The 18956-nt window shown below is 37.1% G+C and overlaps 3 protein-coding genes across 3 annotated transcripts; 1 reads left to right on the forward strand and 2 right to left on the reverse strand.

The window, feature by feature from the left end:
- The first annotated feature begins 214 nt into the window (after positions 1 to 214).
- Positions 215 to 4095, forward strand: LOC132191335 (protein WVD2-like 4). Its single transcript, XM_059606288.1, has 9 exons — positions 215 to 623; positions 1604 to 1829; positions 1947 to 2294; positions 2387 to 2442; positions 2541 to 2618; positions 2750 to 2831; positions 2917 to 2988; positions 3091 to 3198; positions 3324 to 4095. The coding sequence occupies exons 2-9, from the start codon at positions 1641 to 1643 to the stop codon at positions 3876 to 3878; spliced, it is 1488 nt and encodes a 495-aa protein (XP_059462271.1). The 5' UTR covers positions 215 to 623; positions 1604 to 1640; the 3' UTR covers positions 3879 to 4095.
- Positions 4096 to 4340: 245 nt separating this feature from the next.
- Positions 4341 to 11436, reverse strand: LOC132191333 (putative RNA polymerase II subunit B1 CTD phosphatase RPAP2 homolog). The gene is made up of 7 exons (XM_059606287.1): positions 11323 to 11436; positions 9211 to 9812; positions 8422 to 9102; positions 8114 to 8307; positions 7757 to 8020; positions 5285 to 5443; positions 4341 to 4787 (listed from the first exon to the last, which is right to left on the reverse strand). The coding sequence occupies exons 2-7, from the start codon at positions 9797 to 9799 to the stop codon at positions 4683 to 4685; spliced, it is 1992 nt and encodes a 663-aa protein (XP_059462270.1). The 5' UTR covers positions 9800 to 9812; positions 11323 to 11436; the 3' UTR covers positions 4341 to 4682.
- Positions 11437 to 13153: 1717 nt separating this feature from the next.
- Positions 13154 to 15977, reverse strand: LOC132161866 (fasciclin-like arabinogalactan protein 15). The gene is made up of 3 exons (XM_059572072.1): positions 14536 to 15977; positions 13538 to 13671; positions 13154 to 13438 (listed from the first exon to the last, which is right to left on the reverse strand). The coding sequence occupies exons 1-2, from the start codon at positions 15854 to 15856 to the stop codon at positions 13598 to 13600; spliced, it is 1395 nt and encodes a 464-aa protein (XP_059428055.1). The 5' UTR covers positions 15857 to 15977; the 3' UTR covers positions 13154 to 13438; positions 13538 to 13597.
- Positions 15978 to 18956: the final 2979 nt, after the last annotated feature.

Raw genomic sequence — 18956 nt, forward strand, 5'->3', positions numbered from 1 at the left:
AAAAATAAAAATAAATAATTAATTAATTAAAAAAATAAAAATAAAAATAAAAATAAAAAAGAAAAGAAAAAAAGGAAGGTTGAATGCAATTATGCAAGCCTTAAGCAAACGTGGGCCCACAAAAAAAAGAAGAAACCCTTTCATTTGCCTAAAGAAGACATCTCACGGACAGACTTGGAAAGAAGAGACAGAGAGCGCCGCGGGAGAGCAGAAAAAACATTTCACAACGGCGGTTACAGTTTATTTCACAACAACGGTTACAGTTGAAAGGCAGGGGCAGTTGAGTCATTTCAGCAACTCTTATCAATCTCTTCACTTCATTGAAAAGCTCGTCCTACTTCATGTTCTTTTCCACGCCTCTCTCTCTCTCTGATCTTTCTCTCTCGCTGTAGCTTTCAAGCCCAACTCGTCACTAGTGCTTCTAATTCAAACCACTATCAATCTTTCTTCAAACTCCACTCTGTTTCAGTCTTCTAAACCAAACAATCAAAGATTTATTCAATCTGCACCATAATTCAGGTTTGGAAAGTAGTTGATCTTTGTCTTGTTCTCCGTCTTTCTCTGAGCCTGCGAGCTTCCTATTTATAATTCAACTCCAAACACCCACAACCCAATTTTCCAAGGTACATAAGCAAACTTTTTCAACATTGCATTTCTTTGACTTTTGATGAAATGGGCTTTGAATTCTTGAAAACCTGGTTTATTTGTGCTTTAATTTCTTTATTTTTGACGTCGGAGTGTTTGATGTTGTGCTTAGTAGTATTAAGTATCTCATATCTGTGCTTTCTTTTGTCATTTAATTTCACTTGTCCTCAAGTTTGGTAAGCCTCTGCTGTTTATGATGATTTGTATTAATCCTCTGTTCGGTTGCTTAGGAAATGAAGTGCAAGAAATTCATTTGGCCGACTTGGTTTGTTTGTTTGTTTTGGTCTCTTTCTTTCTTTTCTTTTTTTTTTTCATTTTTTTTTTTTTTCATTTTATGAAAGATTAGCATCTAGAAAAATATTATCAAAAGACCAGAAAGAGAGCTAAATCTTGAAAGAGTGTCTACCACCAAATCAAAGCATGAATATGAGATCCTTCATTGGAGCAGCAGGCATGAAGAGTGATGCTAAATCTGCTCATTGTGTTCTTATTTTGTCTGAGAATTCAGAGTTTCCCATCCTTTAGTTGAAATACACCGAATAGAGAAGTATGGTTCTTGTGAAAAATTCCCTTTAGTCATTATTGTTAACTGCACTTCTGGCCGTCTGCCTATTTTGATTTTGTGGATCTCTTAATGTCTTGTTTAATATTTGCCACCCTTATTTTTCGGGTGCGTGTCTTGCTCTGCAACCAAATGAAAAAGTAGTTTTTGGCCTAAACGAATTCGAGCTTGTCTCTGCAACCCAATGGAGCTTTACTCAGTTTTCATGTTAATATTTTTGCAATTGAAAAATGACAAAATACCGAAAGGGGTGTAATTCTCAGAAGAAAATATAGGAAAATTTGGATTTTCTAGTCTGTAATTTATCTGGTGTTATTTCCAATACTAGTTCATGTGATTGAGTGGATTGAGTGAAGTGTTTTTGGGCCTAATTGGGGGCATTGATTGGTTCTGCAGAAATTCTTCTTTCCTTTCTGTAAGCATCAGTCACACAATGGAGTCTGAAAATGGGGTTTCTTTGGAGGATGAGAGTTGTGTTATTGTCAAAAACTATGTGGAAGAATCAGTTGGTAACAGTGAAGTTCCCACCATGAATGGAATATCTGAAGGCTTTAATTCCTCTGAAGTTGTAGTTAAGGCCTCTACAACTGTTGCTACAAGTAAAAATTCAAAATCTATAAAGGTTCTGCACAAAGAATTTCCTCACTTGAGCTGATTCTTGATGATTAATAATTGCATGTGTTTAGGTATGCATCTAGTTATTAATATTTTGGGGCCTGATTTGTCTTTGTGTGGCCAGGAACCTAGAGTTTTGAATGGTGGTTCTCCAAAGAACAATAAACTGGCCAAGGACAAAGCCAATCTGAAAACCACAACTCCATTTTCTCGAAACCAGAGGTCGATCCTTACTCAGAGTGTTTCCTTCCCAGAGAAAGGAGTCCGGGCTGATGTTATGAACAAGAGCATTGATGTGTATCCATTGAAAAGAGACGCCAAAGATGCTCAAAGAAATGGGACTAAATCCCACTCAAATCATCCCAATAGGCATGCATCCACTGGAGTCCACTCAAAGGAAGCAAATACAATTGGTGGAGCTTCTGGTTGGCCAACTTCTTTAGCATCCACACCTAGCATTAGACGCTCTGTGGTAATTTTTTTTCTCTTTTCAATCTTTCATGTCAGTAAATACCTCCATTTATTACCATACTTCATGCTCAAGTGTGTTCTTGCTTGTATCAGCTTGGGAAGTCTGGTTCTTTGAAGGCAACTAGTAACTGTCCAGCTGAGGCATCCCAGTGAGTCTCAAAGATAATGTTGCATTACAGATTTTGGCAGAGGCCTTTATATTTTTCTCCTGAATAAGTTCTCATGAGGTGATATGATGTAACTGCAGATTGGTTAATCAAAATTCAGATCCTATGAAAGCAGCACTGTCGGTGAAAGAGGATGAGGATGCCCGTTCCACTACTTCGTATGATCCTTGATCAGCATTTTTCTTTTTCATTTGTCACAAATATAATTAGTCATTATTTCTCATCTCTTTCTCTTCAGTATCTATATTCTCCTTGGTATTACATTGATGTTCTTGTAATATTCTTTCAGAAGTGGTACTCCTCATGAGCTGAGGAGCAGCGGTTCAAGATTTTCCTCCAGGTTGGAAGAACGAGCTGAAAAACGCAAGGAGGTTGTTGATGCACTTGATCTGTATCTTTGTTAAAAAATTTATCCTGCATGCATAACACTGATAACTTGTGCTTTTTCTTGGCCAGTTCTTTTCAAAGATAGAAGAGAAGATACAAGCAAAAGAAGCAGAAAGAACCAACTTGCAAGCAAAATCCAAGGTGTTGGGATAGCATTTTTATGCACTTGGGAGATATTTACTTTGATTAATTGTTTCTTCTTTTTGAGCTTCCAATTTTATATTTGTTCTGGGTATCTTGCAGGAAAGCCAGGAGGCAGAGATCAAGCAACTGAGAAAGAACCTGACATTTAAGGCTACACCCATGCCAAGTTTCTATAAAGAGCCTCCTCCAAGAATTGAAATAAAGAAGGTACTCTCTTCTATTTATTTGGCAACTGTAACAGAGTTTGATGCTTGAAATGGGCTAGAGAAACCTAATCTTTCTTCTTCCCACCCTGCTTCATGCACCTAACCTTTCGTACATAATTGATCTAGATTCCGACCACACGTGCAATATCTCCAAAGCTTGGAAGGCAGAAGAGCTCTGTGACTGCAAAAAACAACTCTTTAGAAGGTGATGTGCCTTGTGCTAGCCCACGTTCGAACCTTTCTCCAAAGCTCATGAAGAGCAAGAATTCCATTGCTGCAAACGACTCTTCAGAAGGCGAGGGGTCTTATCGTAGCCCGCATCTTAACCGAGAACAGAACAATTCAAGCAAAGGATTGCGGGCAGAATCTAACAAAAATGTTGTTGCTTCGAAGAAGCCAATTAGAAAGTCGCAACTCGGACTTCAATCTCAGGAAGTTGCAGTCACCAAGACTGAAAGAAAGCCTGCTAAGCCTAAACCAGAGCCACCAGGAGAAGAAACCCAAAACCAGAAAGCATGTAGTGCAGAAAATGAAGAAAGCCAGAACCAGTCCCTGTGTCTTTCGGAATACAAAGATGAGATAGACCTAGTGCCTACAATGGATACTGCCCAGAACAATGCACCGGTTTTGAATTCACCTGCCCCTGAGATTATGCCTCATGAAGTTACCGTTGGAGGTTAAAGACATACTTCTTGGAACTTTATTTATAGGTTTGAAAGTTTTTAAAGTTTTCATTAAACTTATCAAAAGAAAGAGAGTTCCTGGTCTTGTGAATACAGTGGTTGTGAGTAAATCATGTAAGTTGAATACTGTTATCCACAGCTTATGGAAGTGTTTGCCTAAGTGATCACCATGGCTTTCATCTTTTATAGGCAATTTATGATAAATCTGTTTTATTTTTTCTTGTTTTGCATGGATCAGGGCATCAAATCCTTGTCTCTTATGGATCAAAGCATCAAAGGACTGAATTTAGCAGTTAAGCAGGATTGAATTTTCTTTCAAACTCGTGGTTATCCACATTTCCTCTCATGATGGAGACGGGAGCAGCTTCCCATTTCAGTTTTATCTGAAAATTGTTTAGGAACTGTTTCCACAAGCATTTGTTGGAAGCAATCATTCAATTTCATTTGAAAACCATAGGCAGACTCCAACTGGAAAACTTTCATAAAGAGAGGCCGAGATATTCAAGCACTATCTTGACAGTCAAGTAATATACAAATGATAAACATCTAAAGCTTTCCGCAAAGACAAGTAGTACTCAATGTAGCATTTCCTTCCCTATATTGTGGATGTACAATGAAGTTCCAAAATTTAACTTTACTACTGCAGATTGTTTGGAACCAGGGTGTCAAAGTTTCAGAGTCGATTGCATGGCTAAACAAAACTTTCCACAGTAATTAAAACAAAACTTAAAGCTGACCCCATAAACCAATAGATATAAACCAATAGATAATATGTGCACTTGTAGTTGCCATTTCTTTTCCATCAAGCTCCACTCTGAGATGAGAAATGAGGAGCTCTGCCAAGTGGAATCATGAGATCCTTCATAATCTCATATTCTTCAACACTTATTTGGGCACCATCCAACACCTATTTACTCAACAACAAAACCAGAAGTCAAGTTAAAACTTTTCTTACTCAAATGACATTGAAATTGTAAAAATTAGATCCCATACTAACATGATTAAAGTATATAGCTATCTTATCAATCTTTACATCCCAGAGTTACCCCTTTGCAAAATTAGGCAGTCAGCACCCCTATGACTCAATTTTTTCACATTCACCATCACATATTTCTTCCATTGTCCACCATTTAATTCCAGCCTCATAAGCTGATTCAATCTCTTTGAACATGAGTTGATCAGCAATTATTCCTCTTTGATAATAAATAAAACAAAATTATAGCATAAATAATAAACATAGTTCAAAATCCCCTAATTGCAACAGCATAATTCTACCTTCACACAATACCTAAACTGCAAAGTTAACACACTTTTTCTGCCATGCTTAATGTACCGCTATCTAGAATTTCCAATCATAAGTTAAACGTATAAGATGATAAGACAGAACATGGTAGACGGTCTAACCTTCGGCAACAACATCCTCCTATTAGTCATGTGTGGTGTAAGTGCAGGGATCCTACAAACAGAGAGAGCTTCAATAAACAGAAGAACAATCACTTGCCACTGTTTCGATCTGAAAGCTGGAAGTGCGTCCGTAAAAGTCATTGTATCCAACAAGCGCCCCTGCATAAGAACTTCTTAGTAATGGTTCACCAGTCAAAAAAAAATCATCTAATGGTTGGATGATACACTATATTATGAAAAGAAAAGAATGAAAAATATCATGTTAAAAATATAGTACATTGTCCCTTCATAACCCTCACATCTTGTCATCTCATGGTTAATGTAGGGTTTATTGAGATAATGACACAAGTACTTTTATTGCTTAGAAAAGGGAAAAGATAGACCCAAGCATGACCAAGAAAAAGAGGCAAAGAACAAGCCAAACATAGTATAAACATAATATCAAAGAGGAAAATACTTTCCTAATAGGAAATGCAGATACAAATTATTCATGGAAGTGGTAATTGAGAATGGAAAAGGTGAAAACTTTTTCAAAACCTAACTGATTTCATGTCATAAGTGAATTACATCCTCCCTTAAGTTTTTGATAAGTGGCTTTTATCTTATATGCCTACCATGCAATATGAATATATTTTATAGTCATTCAACAGCACTAGAAAACCGTATTCTCATGGCTAAAATAACAACTGATCAGAAATCTCCAATTTTTTGGAAGCGGGTATTGGTCATGGAAGAAAGATAGAAAACTAAAAGGATTACAGAGGAAACAGTGCTTTTGCAAAATCAAATTTAGCCCTCGACATGCAAAAAGAATCTTGAAATACAAATGTAACTAATTCACCTAGAAATTAGATTGCTCGAGACTTGCTCATGATTCTCCAAAAAATAATATCATGATATTGGTATTAGTGCTATTCAGGGACAGGTTAACAACCTAGGCTCAAAAGCCCAACAATGAGCCATCTAGAAAACCTTATAATGCCAAGTTCAAAGAATTAAAAAGACTTCAAACACCAGACTTGGTACTTCTCTTTTTGTTATCATAGGATTTTATAATAGAAGGAGCGGCTCCCCCCCTGTTAGAAAGCCTCCCATAGCCTCCCATTATAGTATAGATGGAGAGCACATGTCCAAGACAAGATCCAATGATCATTCTTTAGCCACATCCCTTCCACTAAATAAAGCTAAACTAACGATGTAAGCAAGTTAGCATATTGGAGTTCTGCATCGGGAGATTCCTCTTCTCAGAGGAGAGGAAGGGCAACTAGGCTATGGTGGAGAGGAAGTGCAACCAGGCTATTCTGTTGATTCTTCTCCAAACAGGAACACCGATGAAAGCTACTACCGGAAGAAAATAAATCTTAGGCAGTTGATGAAAGCCAAAGTGCTGAGAGTTCTTGAAGGCCACCTTTCACATGATACACAGATAGAGAGTGCACATGATTCACTGCCCCACAGTGACATAATTTTGCAACTCCATAAGTGGCTTACAATGGAGCTTCTTTCCATGGATTGTTTCTTCCTCCGTCAAAGTGAAATAAAACTGTACCTATTATATTGCTTCTTCCGCACTTTTAAGTGGCATTTACACTATGTTTAACAGTAACAGTTTAACAGTGTGATAGAAGCAGTAAATAGAAGGAAGGGGGAATGGAAAGGAAAGGGGAGGGAAGTAAAAGGTCTGCTCCTTTGAGGTATTTGATTGCTTGAGAGAAGATTAGGAGGAAAAATGTATTTTCAGTGCCTCAGTGGCTTCTCTATCCTCTTTCTTCCGCTGCCTCCCTAATTTGGTAGGAAACAAAACAGTGGGTCCACTGTGGAGGGATGGGTATTGACTCCGTGGATCTTGAAACCGTTCTGTCTAGTTTGGTGGATGAGATTGTGCATTCCTGTTTTAGTTTATTGCTTCCTTCTATGGTTACCCGAAGCGGATTCTCCTGCTCCTCGACAACTTGCTTGGTAAAGCTTCTCTCTTGCTCTCTTGACAAGAGGACGATTTCAGGCTGACAGACGTTACTTAGCGTCACTTGGATTTTTAGTACTTGACATGTCGCATATCCACTCAAAAAGGGGAGCAAATGGGAGGTATTTAATGGGAGGGGAGCTGCTCCCTATAATAGATACCTCATCTATAAGAGAAATAAGGAATAATATACTCAACAACTACTTTGAATACAGGTAAATAACACATAACCCAAAAAGAAAAAAGAAAAAAAGGGGTGGTTTGGTGAAAGTAAAACATAGAATGTATAAATTATATCTTTCTAAGAGTGAGGAAGATATTTTATTTTAAAGTCTTAGATATCCAAATGTCTTATTTTTCCCCTCCTTTCTTTCTTTCCTTCTTTCTTTTCTCCTTTGAATAACCCAAATTAGCATTTAGTTTCTTTAATTAATGTTAAGGAGGTGCAAGACTCTTCATTTCATAATCCATCATTGCTGAAACAAAACAGAAAGGTTCAAAATAAATACCATTCCTTGCTCCAAAGTAGATATTGGTGTTGGCAGTCTTAGATCAGCAACTAGTCCAGGCAAAGCCCGAGCAAGACAACCAGCAAGAGTTTGCTTGATTTCAGAAGAACGACCATCTGCCAAGACAATCTTACAGGGGTACACCTTCCCATTAACAGATAGATAATCTTCATGAAAACTTTCATCTCTTCCATATATATAAGCCAAAGAAGATGACGTTATCCATGCAAAGAGAGCCATCCACATTGTAGCAAAAGGTGATAACTGAATGACAGTAAGGTTGTATCTAGTAAAACATAAATTTAAAATAGAGAAATAAAAATCACTGCGGTCTTGGTTTAAACAGAAAAAACTTACAGCCAAACTGAAACCTTCTGGTGGAGCATCATACCATGAATCTTCAGGCTCAAATAAATCAGAATATGCAGTCTCAGGGTTTCTTGGCCACTTTAAAGGAGCTGATTCTGGTTCCAGCATATCAACATCCTCCTCAGATTCCCCTTCAGCTAAATCACTTTGATGTGACAATATAATAATTCCAGCTTCGGACACTGGATATTGAATGTGAGAGAACAAGGGAAAAGAAAAAAGTTAGTAATTCAGTTAAGCCATCTAAATAAAAAATTAGTTCAATAACACAAACTTAAGAGCATACAATAATATACCGGCATCAGTGGCATCAGATTCTCCAGAAGCAACAGCCTCTGCTGCCTGGCTCAATGCCTTTGCACAAGCTTCTGCAGATACAAACCATAACATTTCTTCATCATCTCCCACACCTGTACCACCTAATTTTTCAGGAAATTTTTTGCTTTCCATGTTTCTAACCTCAAAAAGATTTCCAAACCCAATGCCATCGACTTTCTCATCAGCCCAGGTAACAGTGCAACTAGGTTTCTTTCTACCTGAAGGTTTAAGACAGGATTTGAGCAAGGTTCCATTTGATTTAGCTGCTTTCTCAACATGTGCTTCCTCTTCTGCTTCTGCAGTACTTGCATTGGGACCAGTTGTGCAGGGATTAGAAGCTGAAGGCACCTCCAGGATGCTATGATTATCTTTGCGGACTATTTTACTCTTTTCCCCTCTTGATCCTCTTGATTTCCTTTCAGAATCATTCTTTGTGGGAACAGATGGTTTTTCAAATATGGTGACTTGATCCCCTGAGTCCTCACAACTGACTTTTCCCTTTGGTTCCTTTGATTTAGTGTGGGAAGCAGTCTTTGTTGAACCTGGTGGCACTTTTGAGACACTATATTCATCTTTAGTAATTATGGTACTCATGAAGTCCATCTCATTAACAAGCAAGCCTTTTTCACTACTCAACTTGGTATGTTTAGCTTTGGACCCTGCAACATACAATCCAAGCTCATTTTCATGCTAAAAATTAGTTTCCCACTTTTCTCAGCAACTTAAGCGAGAGTAAGATTCTCTAACATACAACTTAAAGTTCATACCTTCTTTAATATTTTTCGAAGGTGAAGGCTTGGAACTACGATCTCTCTGAGGCACATAACCTTCAATCGCATTTGATGGACCAATCCACGGCTCCAAAGAAACTTCCCCATCCTTGGTTTCTGTTTTCTCCTGAATCTTCAAGCCAGACAATCCTAAATCCCCATTCTTCCCCAAGTCATCCCCACAATCCAAACTCAAGTTTCCAAATAACCTCAAAACCTCATTAAGTTTATCCAAATTCAAAATTAAGCCTCTCTCATCTTGCAAGCTCTTAGTAAACACTTGGCTATTAACAACACAACTGGAAGAGCAATACATGTTCGTCTCCTGTAGATCATAAACCTTGTGTTCCTTCAAGGAAATGTGATAACGGCCCTTCCGAGCGTGATCAGACAGCAGGGAATTGCGGCAAAGAGGGTAACCACAGATGTTTGCAATCGAACGCTCAGTAACAACATCTTCATAGTCGCTGCGCGACAGCAGAGATCCAGCAGCCAAAAGCTGGTTTTCGTCTTGGATGCCTTCAAGGAGGGAAAGCTGCAGTTTGTAAATAGCATCTTTCGCAGAGATTGGTTGATCCCTTTCCATTGGAGAAGATCTTCTGAAGCAATGATCAAGTTAAGAGGAATTTTAAGGTAACCCAAAAATTTCAAAACAGATTTGCAAATCCTCAAATACACAACAAACAGTAGAGGAACTATCATAAAAGTAACAACTTTCAAGCAATTTTGGTAAGCCTTTAGATACCAAAAGAGCCGATATTCTTTCTTATTTTCCATTCAAAAAGCACATATGTGCAAAAGGAAAATATGTTCACTCATATTAAACTATGTAGTCCTCTTTCCTTCCAACATTCTATCAAAGTTCAAACATAATCAATCAATAATCAAACCTACAACTAACTAAAAGCAGACAAAGCGGATAAAGTGCATGAAAACACACACACACACACTAATAAAAACTATAAACCCAAAAAAGAAAGGATTTTATAGTCACAAAAAAGAAAACCCTAAGGGCACATTTGGTACACGAAATGGCTATTCCATTGGAAAAATGAATAGCTATTATTATGAATGAAAGAAGCTGGAATGGAATAGCTATTCCTTTCTATTAGTTTGATTGTAACACTAGAATAGAACCTTGAATATGCATTTTATTGTTTGGTACAATGCAATATGCTAGTAAATGGAATTGTATTATAATCAAATTTCCTAAAACACCCTTTTATACAATTCTAATTTACATTTTGTGGACTTTTTTTCTTATATTATTTTCACCATGTTCAATTTCTTTATTTTGGCTTTAGACTGCCAAATCGAACAACTTCATTGGATCTTCCTTTATAATTTCACATAGACCATCACTTCCAACTTTCTAAGTCTTTGCAAGCAGTTCCTGTTGTAGGTGCTTTTACCAGATAAATACCTAAAAATCCAATTATTTTCAATCCCTAATCTCTTCAATCTTTCAAGAACCTTTGACAAATTCACTATTAACACCAAACAAAAGTGAGGGGCAACAACTAATGAGCTTAATAACTGCGGGTCTACTCAAACCCAATGTTTCACAAGCTTGAATTTTCAAAGCCATTATCCCATTATCATATTCAAAAATCTCTTTCAACAACCTTGACAAATTCACTATTTAACACCAACAATCAAAAGTGAGGGGCAACAACTAATGAGCTTAATAACTGTGGGTCTACTCAGACCCAAACTCTCAAAAAATGGTTCACTCATTAATGGGATTGAGCGGCAGGAATTTGGTTAAAGACCGCGCAACACCTTTCTCACTACCAATCGCGGAGAGTAAAATTTTGAAGAAATTGAGGGGAGTTCTTACTTATGTGCAAATAATGAAAGAACACATCTTGGGTTTCAGTCTTTCAAGAACCTTGACAAACTCACAACTAACACCGCCAAATCAAAACTGAGGAGCAACAACTGGAAGTACTTCGTTAGAGAGAGAGGGAAAAAAAAAAAGTTGTAATATCTATGAAATTGGTTTCTAGCAGAAGAAAGCATGTGTGTCATTCAAATATTTCCACACAGAGCTGAGCTGAAAGCGAAAAACCATGAAATTTACAAGTTACAATTGAGGGGTTTTCTTACCAAGGATAGACTTTTCAGTGGTTTACGTCCCCTAAGAGCTCAAGCCGATCCAACAGCGTCGAAACCTCGGGTTCGCTAACTGGAATATGGCAAAGCGGGGCCGACAGGTTCGCTAACTGGAATATGGCAAAGCGGGGCCGATCCAATTGGGTAGAGAGAGAGAGAGAGAGAGAGAGAGGGATACTTAGAAGAGGGACGAGAGAGATACGGGCGGTGTTGTATTCCAAGAGGCAAGGTTTTGGGAGGAATACTTATTTAAACTAAAAATTGAGAATAGATATTTACGTTACGTGTAATAGCTCCTTCCTTCCAAGTTCCAAGACAGAAAAATAAAATTAATTAAATAAATAAATAATAATAGCTCCTTCCAAGAATATCCGAATGAAATTGTTATTCATGTTACCAAACCTGCCTTTCCTCACCTACTTTCTTTTGGAATTACAGTTTTAATAAGTGCGACGTAGAGATGTTTGGTAAAATATGTTAAAAAATATTTTGTTATTAAATATTTGTTATGCAAAATCGTAATTTTGATTTAAATTCGTTTTCTTTTTTTTTTCAAATAATTACCCTCTAGCATGTATATAGAAATTACAGATTTTTTTTTCCTATTTTAAATTAAGTGATTTTTAAATCGCAATGCCAAACATCTTATATTTTACGATATCTTTTAAAAACGTAAATTATTCTTACAAAATCGCAATTATAAATCCACCCTTAAAAAATTGCGTTGAAAAAGTGGGCCAGCACTTTTGGCCTGGTCGCCGCACATGTGCTTGCTTCTTGGAAGTAAAGGCTTCATTGTTGCTCATGCCCACAAGGACTATTGCCGAAGGGGCCCAAAGGGACTTTTAGGTACAGGAACCTAGATAGCCATTTGTTTCTTTTCCAATCACTAAATTTGCATCTCAAAATGTGTTTTTTTTTAAAAAAAAAAAAAAAAAAAAAAAAATTTAACATGTCCGCGGGAAAAAAAATAGGAGAGAAAAATTTGAACTGATGACATCTACTTTATGAAGCGTGGTCTCTAACCGTATGAGCTACCCTTGAGGATTGCATCTCAAAGTTAAATATGCAGAAGGCCGATCGGAATTTTTGGATGATTATTTTATACTATTAAATTGCAGTTGGAAGTATTTGCCCATGACTCTCTTTGACAAATACAAATACCCTTTTCATTTTATATAATCTACTTTGAGAATTCATTTTTTTTTATTTTTTTTTATAAACAACCAATTTAAGATAACAAAAAAGAAAATGGTTGATTAATGTTAAAATATTAATTTAATGATTAAATTTATCAAAATTTTTTTTTTTTTTTAAAAAAAAAATGATAATTTAACATAATATTTATTATCTTCTATTTCAATTAATATCTCACATATTAACCCTTACTTCACTTATTAAGAGAGTTCAAACTCATGTAAAAAAAAAAAAAAAAAAAAGTGTTAAAAAGTAATATAATTGAAGGGGAAAATTGGAGAACCATGTGCTCAGAGAATACCCAGGAAGTGAGACAACCTTTGCTTATAGAAAAAGTCAATCATTCCATGTACTGAACTGGTTTGCAATGGATTATACAATTAATAAACAATTATAAAAGATAGTGAACAGATTCCCCCAAACATTAAGCAAATGATTGGCCACAATCTGTTTATTTATTTATTATTATTTCTTAAATTTTGTTCATATAATGACAGAGCAACAGCACCAGACGTGAAGGATCATTTCGGTGGGCTGTCTAAATCAACAACAAAATAATAAAACCATACAACAACCACCATCGCTGTCGGTGCACTTGTAATTTCAACGGAGAATAAACCCCCACCCAGACCAACCAAAACGGACCTCCATTTTCATACACACATCAAAATATGATAACAAAGAATATTATATGTGTTTTTGGTATGACTCTTAAGCAATGGATGCATAAACAAAAACCAGCCATGAAAAGGGTAATAATAAAATCTTCCAAAGATAAAAATAATTCCCAAAAAAAAAAAAAAAACATGTAATTACAGTATTTGTGACAAAAAAAAAAAACAGTGAACTTCCTCTTCTGTGCTCCCTCTTCCTATGCATCCATTGTATTAGCAGGGATGGGATTATCATACAACTGCACATAATAAATAAATAAATAACTCAGCCAATGAAATTAACCTACTTTATAATGAAATAAGAGAGAAAAGAAAAATAAAAATAAATAAGTAATTACCATTTATTAATTGTTTACATGAATTCCTTTTTACTTGTGGGTTTTGTTGAGAGGGTATTTTCATTGACAAGTGGAGAAATGAGAGTCCTGTCCAAAAGCTCCAAGCATCCTACATGCTACTTCCAGCAACTTCCCTGGCACATGCAATTAAATCAAATGGAAAAAAAAAAAAATTAGGTCAACCCATATATATTAAATTTGAACAAAGACAAAAACAAATCATGCTGGCTGATTAGAAAGTGTATATCCAGGCTGTTGTTAGAGAGCATATCAATGGCTCACAGCTTGGCAACCCTGGATTTTCAATTATTCCTTGAATAATTGAAACAATTAGTTGAGGAACCTTCCTTGGTTCCACTACTTTCTTTTTTTTCTCAATTTCTCATAAAAACAAATATTTCCATCAAAATTGTGACACCATCTCCCTCTTTACCTCTCACCGACAAATAAGTGAAAAAAAAAAAAAAAAAAACACATCTCTTTGTCACGTACAAATCCACCATTGAATTGAATTTGCAGAAAAGATGAACAAAAGCAGTGAAAGTGAATGACACCAAACACATCCCATTTGTTATGTACAAATCCACCATTGAATCGGTGCCACCCACATGTGTGATATGTACAAATCCACTATTGAATCGGTGTCTATTCAATCCTTAATCGATGGCAGAAACATAAACCCCACATGAAAAGGAAGAAAAAGGTTCCACTTAATCAGTCAATGATCACAATTCACATCAGGCGAGAATAATTTCTCCAATGGGGCATCTTACAACAATGGCTTCTCCTTCCACACACGCTATTCACAAAACTCATCAAAAACGGAAACGACCACTACCTTAAACGCGTATTCCATGATTCCTTCCATCTAACCCACTACCAACAAAACAGTAGCAAAAATGTTGCTGCTATTCTAAATCAATGCGCCTAGACATAAGCAATTGACGATAATAATACATAAACATAAGCAATTTTGATTAATTATGTCTATAACATACCTCTTCTGGGCTTGGTGACAACCTTAACAGCCGGAGATGTTTTTTTCTGTGTATTCGTCTCCTCCTCCGGTGGGAACAAAACCCCATCGATCCCTTGCACCGAAATTCTCCCGTCTGTATAGATATCGGGGTCGAACAGATACGCAGACCCGTCTCCTTGCCCGAATTTCACAGACCCATCAGCCTCCTGAGCCACAACCTTGTGCGGCAATTGCAGAGTATCGTACCGGATCTTCCCGAACCGCCGAACCGCATTGTACATACTCTCCTCCGTCTGGTACTCCGGAATGATATGGTAGTATATTATCTGCTCCGGTGCGCCGGGCTCGCTTAATTGGTCCGTCGTCAGCTTAGCCATGGCTTCGTCGTTGGGCGCCAAGACGGTCAACACGTACCCTTCCGATACCAAGCGCCCCATTTCGGTGGCTAGCGAGGTTAGATTGACAAGAATATCGGCCATCTCGTTGTACCCACCGTAGTGTAAGAGAGTGTGTATGAAGTCCTTGACCTGGCGCATGCCGTTGAAGTGATGGTGGGGACCTCCCGGTCCCGGCGCCGGAGCCGGAGCCAAGGATGGACCCGGCGCCAAAGCGTCGTATATCGGAAGAACCGGGGGCGCACCAGCCGGTACTGGTGCTGCCGGTTTCTTCAACCTGTGCGTCCTGGGGTCCACCTCGGGTGCGCCCTCCGGTAAGACGGCCGATATCGAACGTAGACTCCTTCTCCGATTGAAATCCTCTTGTACGGAACGGGGAACCAGGAGCCGCTCGATCCCGTGGATGACGCCGTCGGGGCGAACGACGTCGTCAGGGCGAACAATCTCGGCCGAGTCGACGATTCTCTTCCCCGAATCGTGGCTTCTCAAATGCAGGTGTTCGTTCCAGAGGGTACGATGCCGAACCGGGCCGGACGGGTCAGTGGGCCACTGATCCGACCCGATTCGTCTGGGAACAATGTGGAACATCAAGAGGGTCTGGAGTGACCTGAGATTACCGGGCTCGAGCAAGAAGCGCTTGAACTCCGGGTCAAGCCCCCGCTCCAGAGCCTCATTTCTGGGCGCGAAGATGGTGACGTTGTACTTGCCGACAGCTTCCTCGAGAGTCTGCAAAAGAAGGGCCTTTTCGACGAGCTCGGCCAGCTCGGTGTAATGCGAGTCGAGGAGGGCGACGAGGACGGAGTTGGAGTTAATTTGGCCGGAGGTCGCCGAAGAAGAAGATTTAGAAAGAGGGTTGAGAGGCAATGCCGCATCGGATGATGTGGAAAGCGAAAGAAATAGTAAGAAGAAGAAGAGCTTGGAGACACCACAGATGTGAGAACCCATGGCGCTCTCGAAGGAGAAGAAGGGCGTTGATTTTTTTTCTCTCTCTCTTTCTCTGGTATTTTGGCTTTGTAGAGTGGGTTTGCTTGGGGAGGAGAAAAGAGAAGCAGAGGAAAAGAGACAAGTAAAGTAGAAGAAGACTTGACGATGATGGGCTGTGTGCTTGTGTGTATTGGGTTCGAACAGGCTGGATGTAGGGACCACACGGTCACTACCATCACCAGCCGCACGGCTTCCAACTTCAAGCCGCGCCCTTGTCTTTCAGCCGCCGTTTTTGCTTTTCTTGGGGGTGAGGTGATATTTCTGGGGACAAAGTTTTTCACCTAACTGCGTTTTTGACAAAAAAAAAACTGGTTTTCCAGAATATTGATATAATTTAATAAAGATAGGTTGAGAAAGATTTGAGATTAAGAATCTAATAATAAATCAACTTCAAAATACAGTTAACCCTTTCACTTGATTGTTACCATGGAACTCTTCGTGGATACTATACTCTACCTTAATGCTTTAAAATATACAAAAAAAAATTATACCAACTGAAATTTCATTGATATCTTATTTCTTATATTATTAAAAATCTTGTTATCTCTGATCTTCAACGCTTTGAGCAACCCAAAGTGTAACGTTCCGGCTTAAAAGAATAAAGTCGAAGAGTGGAATAAATCACATTATTTCATGTGGCGCTATTACTATTTCTCTTATCACTATAACATACAATTTCAAGCTTTTTTTTTTCTTCTTCTTTTTGAATACTCTAATTTTGCCATCATTAAAATCTATAAACTTACGTAATTACCTTCATTAAAACTTATAAAATTGAGAGTAATTATGTAATTTCATAGGTTTTAATGAAGACAAAATTGAAATAGAGGGCATCAAAATCCTACTTAAGACGCATGTGAGATGATTTCTGTCCAATTAGACAGAAATTAGTAACGGATGATTTGAATTGAAAATTTTTGAAACATTAAGGGGGTACATTGCCAATTTTTAAACATTGGACTTCGAATTGAAAAACCCCTGAAACTTCAAGAGGTAAAATGAATTTAACCCAATTTTTAAATTTTCTTTTTTAACTTGGGATGGGGGCATTTTGAGAAAAAAAAAAAAAAAATCAGAATGGTCGAATTGTAATAATTTGGAAGTTTGGGAGGGTTAAGTGTCATTTTTTAAACATTAGAGATCAAAATGAAAATGAGTGAATAGTTCATGGGGTAAAATGTATTTTCCCATATAATTTAAGAGTAATGTTATAAGGAGAACTTTCAAATGTAAGGTGGCTTTTAAAATCATCAATAGATCAAAATTCAATAATGATAATCTCAAATTCAATGGTAATTTTAAAAGACATCTCACATTTAAAAAAAATTTAAGAAAATTTTAGTCCTCCTTATAACATTACTCATAATTCAAACTTATAGAATTTCTTGACCTATAATCTATTAATCTTGAACTTGTGATAATGCAAATAAAATCAATTGCTAAAATATAATAATAAAAAAATAATAGTTAAATTACAACATGCCACATATCATATTCACGAGTCATGATTCAGAGCACACGGCGTGCTAAATATTTTTTTTAATATTTTAATGCAAAAAAAAAAAAAAAAAAAAAAATTGAACAGCAGGCTGCATGCTCTTTTGCTTCACCCCATATTCACATGAACAAATACATACAAGACAATCAATCAATCAATCAATCATTTTTTTCCTTGACTCGTTAAATCGTATCACCCTCGCTTAATTATTGGGTTGTTAAGGACAAAAAACATACTACACAAATGTAACATATCCTCACTTCAATGCAATTCGTCCTTTTGGGACATAGCTTATTCTAATTATACTTTTAACAATTTCTATATACATCATATAGTCCTAAAATAGCTAGTCATAAAAGATAAAAGAGGATTGCTAGGGGACCCAAATAAATGAACCCAAATTTTTTTTCAAACTGACGTTGCAGACTGTGAGTGACAGACAAGAAAGAGAGAATTGCATTTTTTTAATTTAAAAACTCTTACCACATCAATTTGGTAAATTTTTTAGGTTCATTTGTTTAGCTCCTCAGCACTAGCCAAAGATAAATGCTATGGATCAATATTGTTTTTTTTTTTTTTTTTCTTCTTCATATTTAGTCAATTTCATCATACAAATCAACTATTTGATTTGTAGATTTACGTGGACTATACATAAGTCAATAGTGGACCCCACGAATATAATGATTGATCTATTAAATTTGTAAAAAAAATATGAACAAAATATAAATAATTTATTGACCGAAAAATGCTAGGTGTTTTTCTAGTATTTTTCTGGTGTCCTCCCAATTGTGATGTGGCTTTTAAGATTACCAATAAATTAAAAATTAATAATGATAATCTCAAATTCAACGATAATTTTAAAAGTAACATCACAGTTGAGAGGATACTAAAAAAACACCTAACATTTATCTTTATTGACCTCTAACATTTCTTGTCATAAAATACTCTTATGTACTCCAATGGCCACGTAACCTACTATTGTTAGTGACGTGTATTTTTCTTATTTCAAAACAATATTCATCATTTAACTATGAATTATTAGCACCATATGTTGGAAATAGAAAACATTGAATGCCTCTCGATCACTATATATAACACGTGAATCACCCCAAAACCAAGCCAAAAGGATGCAAACAAAGCATCATTTGACTCTCGCAAATCTCCACTGTTTGGATCGTTGATACATGAATTGTCGGTTTCAAAAAAGAAAATAAAAATTGTAGGACAACAATAGAATAGTACACGTGAATGAGTGATGAGTGATGAGTGAGCGAGTGAGCCGGCTCCAAAGTCGAAGCAGAAGCCGCGTCTGGTCACATGTAGCTCGAAGGCAAGCTGTCGGTGTCTGAAAAGTAATAAATGCCCTCAATTCTACGCCAAGTTAAAACAATCGGACGTCGCTTTAAAAGCGCGCGTGTGATGCGTGGACTCACTTGCTCTTTAGTGTTTTTTACAACTCAAAACGGCGACGTCCTGTCCGCCAGTAGGTCGTTTGTCGCCCTCAGCTGAGCGGAACATTTTATTTGTAAAACGTATTTACTTATATTGGTGCCAACTACGAAT

The sequence above is a fragment of the Corylus avellana genome, chromosome ca9, assembly GCF_901000735.1.
Source record: "Corylus avellana chromosome ca9, CavTom2PMs-1.0".
NCBI classification, from domain to species: Eukaryota; Viridiplantae; Streptophyta; class Magnoliopsida; order Fagales; family Betulaceae; genus Corylus; species Corylus avellana.

Excerpts from the sequence above, each read along its gene's own strand:
- LOC132191335 (XM_059606288.1), top strand. The coding sequence starts at position 1,641 with ATGGAGTCTGAAAATGGGGTTTCTTTGGAGGATGAGAGTTGTGTTATT. Across the intron at positions 2,295-2,386 it reads CTAGCATTAGACGCTCTGTG|CTTGGGAAGTCTGGTTCTTT; the intron begins GTAATTTTTTTT and ends TGCTTGTATCAG. Across the intron at positions 2,832-2,916 it reads GAGCTGAAAAACGCAAGGAG|TTCTTTTCAAAGATAGAAGA; the intron begins GTTGTTGATGCA and ends TTTCTTGGCCAG.
- LOC132191333 (XM_059606287.1), bottom strand. The coding sequence starts at position 9,799 with ATGGAAAGGGATCAACCAATCTCTGCGAAAGATGCTATTTACAAACTG. Across the intron at positions 8,021-8,113 it reads CAGAAGGTTTCAGTTTGGCT|TTATCACCTTTTGCTACAAT; the intron begins GTAAGTTTTTTC and ends ACTGTCATTCAG. Across the intron at positions 4,788-5,284 it reads GGAGGATGTTGTTGCCGAAG|GTGTTGGATGGTGCCCAAAT; the intron begins GTTAGACCGTCT and ends TTGAGTAAATAG.
- LOC132161866 (XM_059572072.1), bottom strand. The coding sequence starts at position 15,856 with ATGGGTTCTCACATCTGTGGTGTCTCCAAGCTCTTCTTCTTCTTACTA. Across the intron at positions 13,672-14,535 it reads TGTCACCAAGCCCAGAAGAG|GGAAGTTGCTGGAAGTAGCA; the intron begins GTATGTTATAGA and ends TGCATGTGCCAG.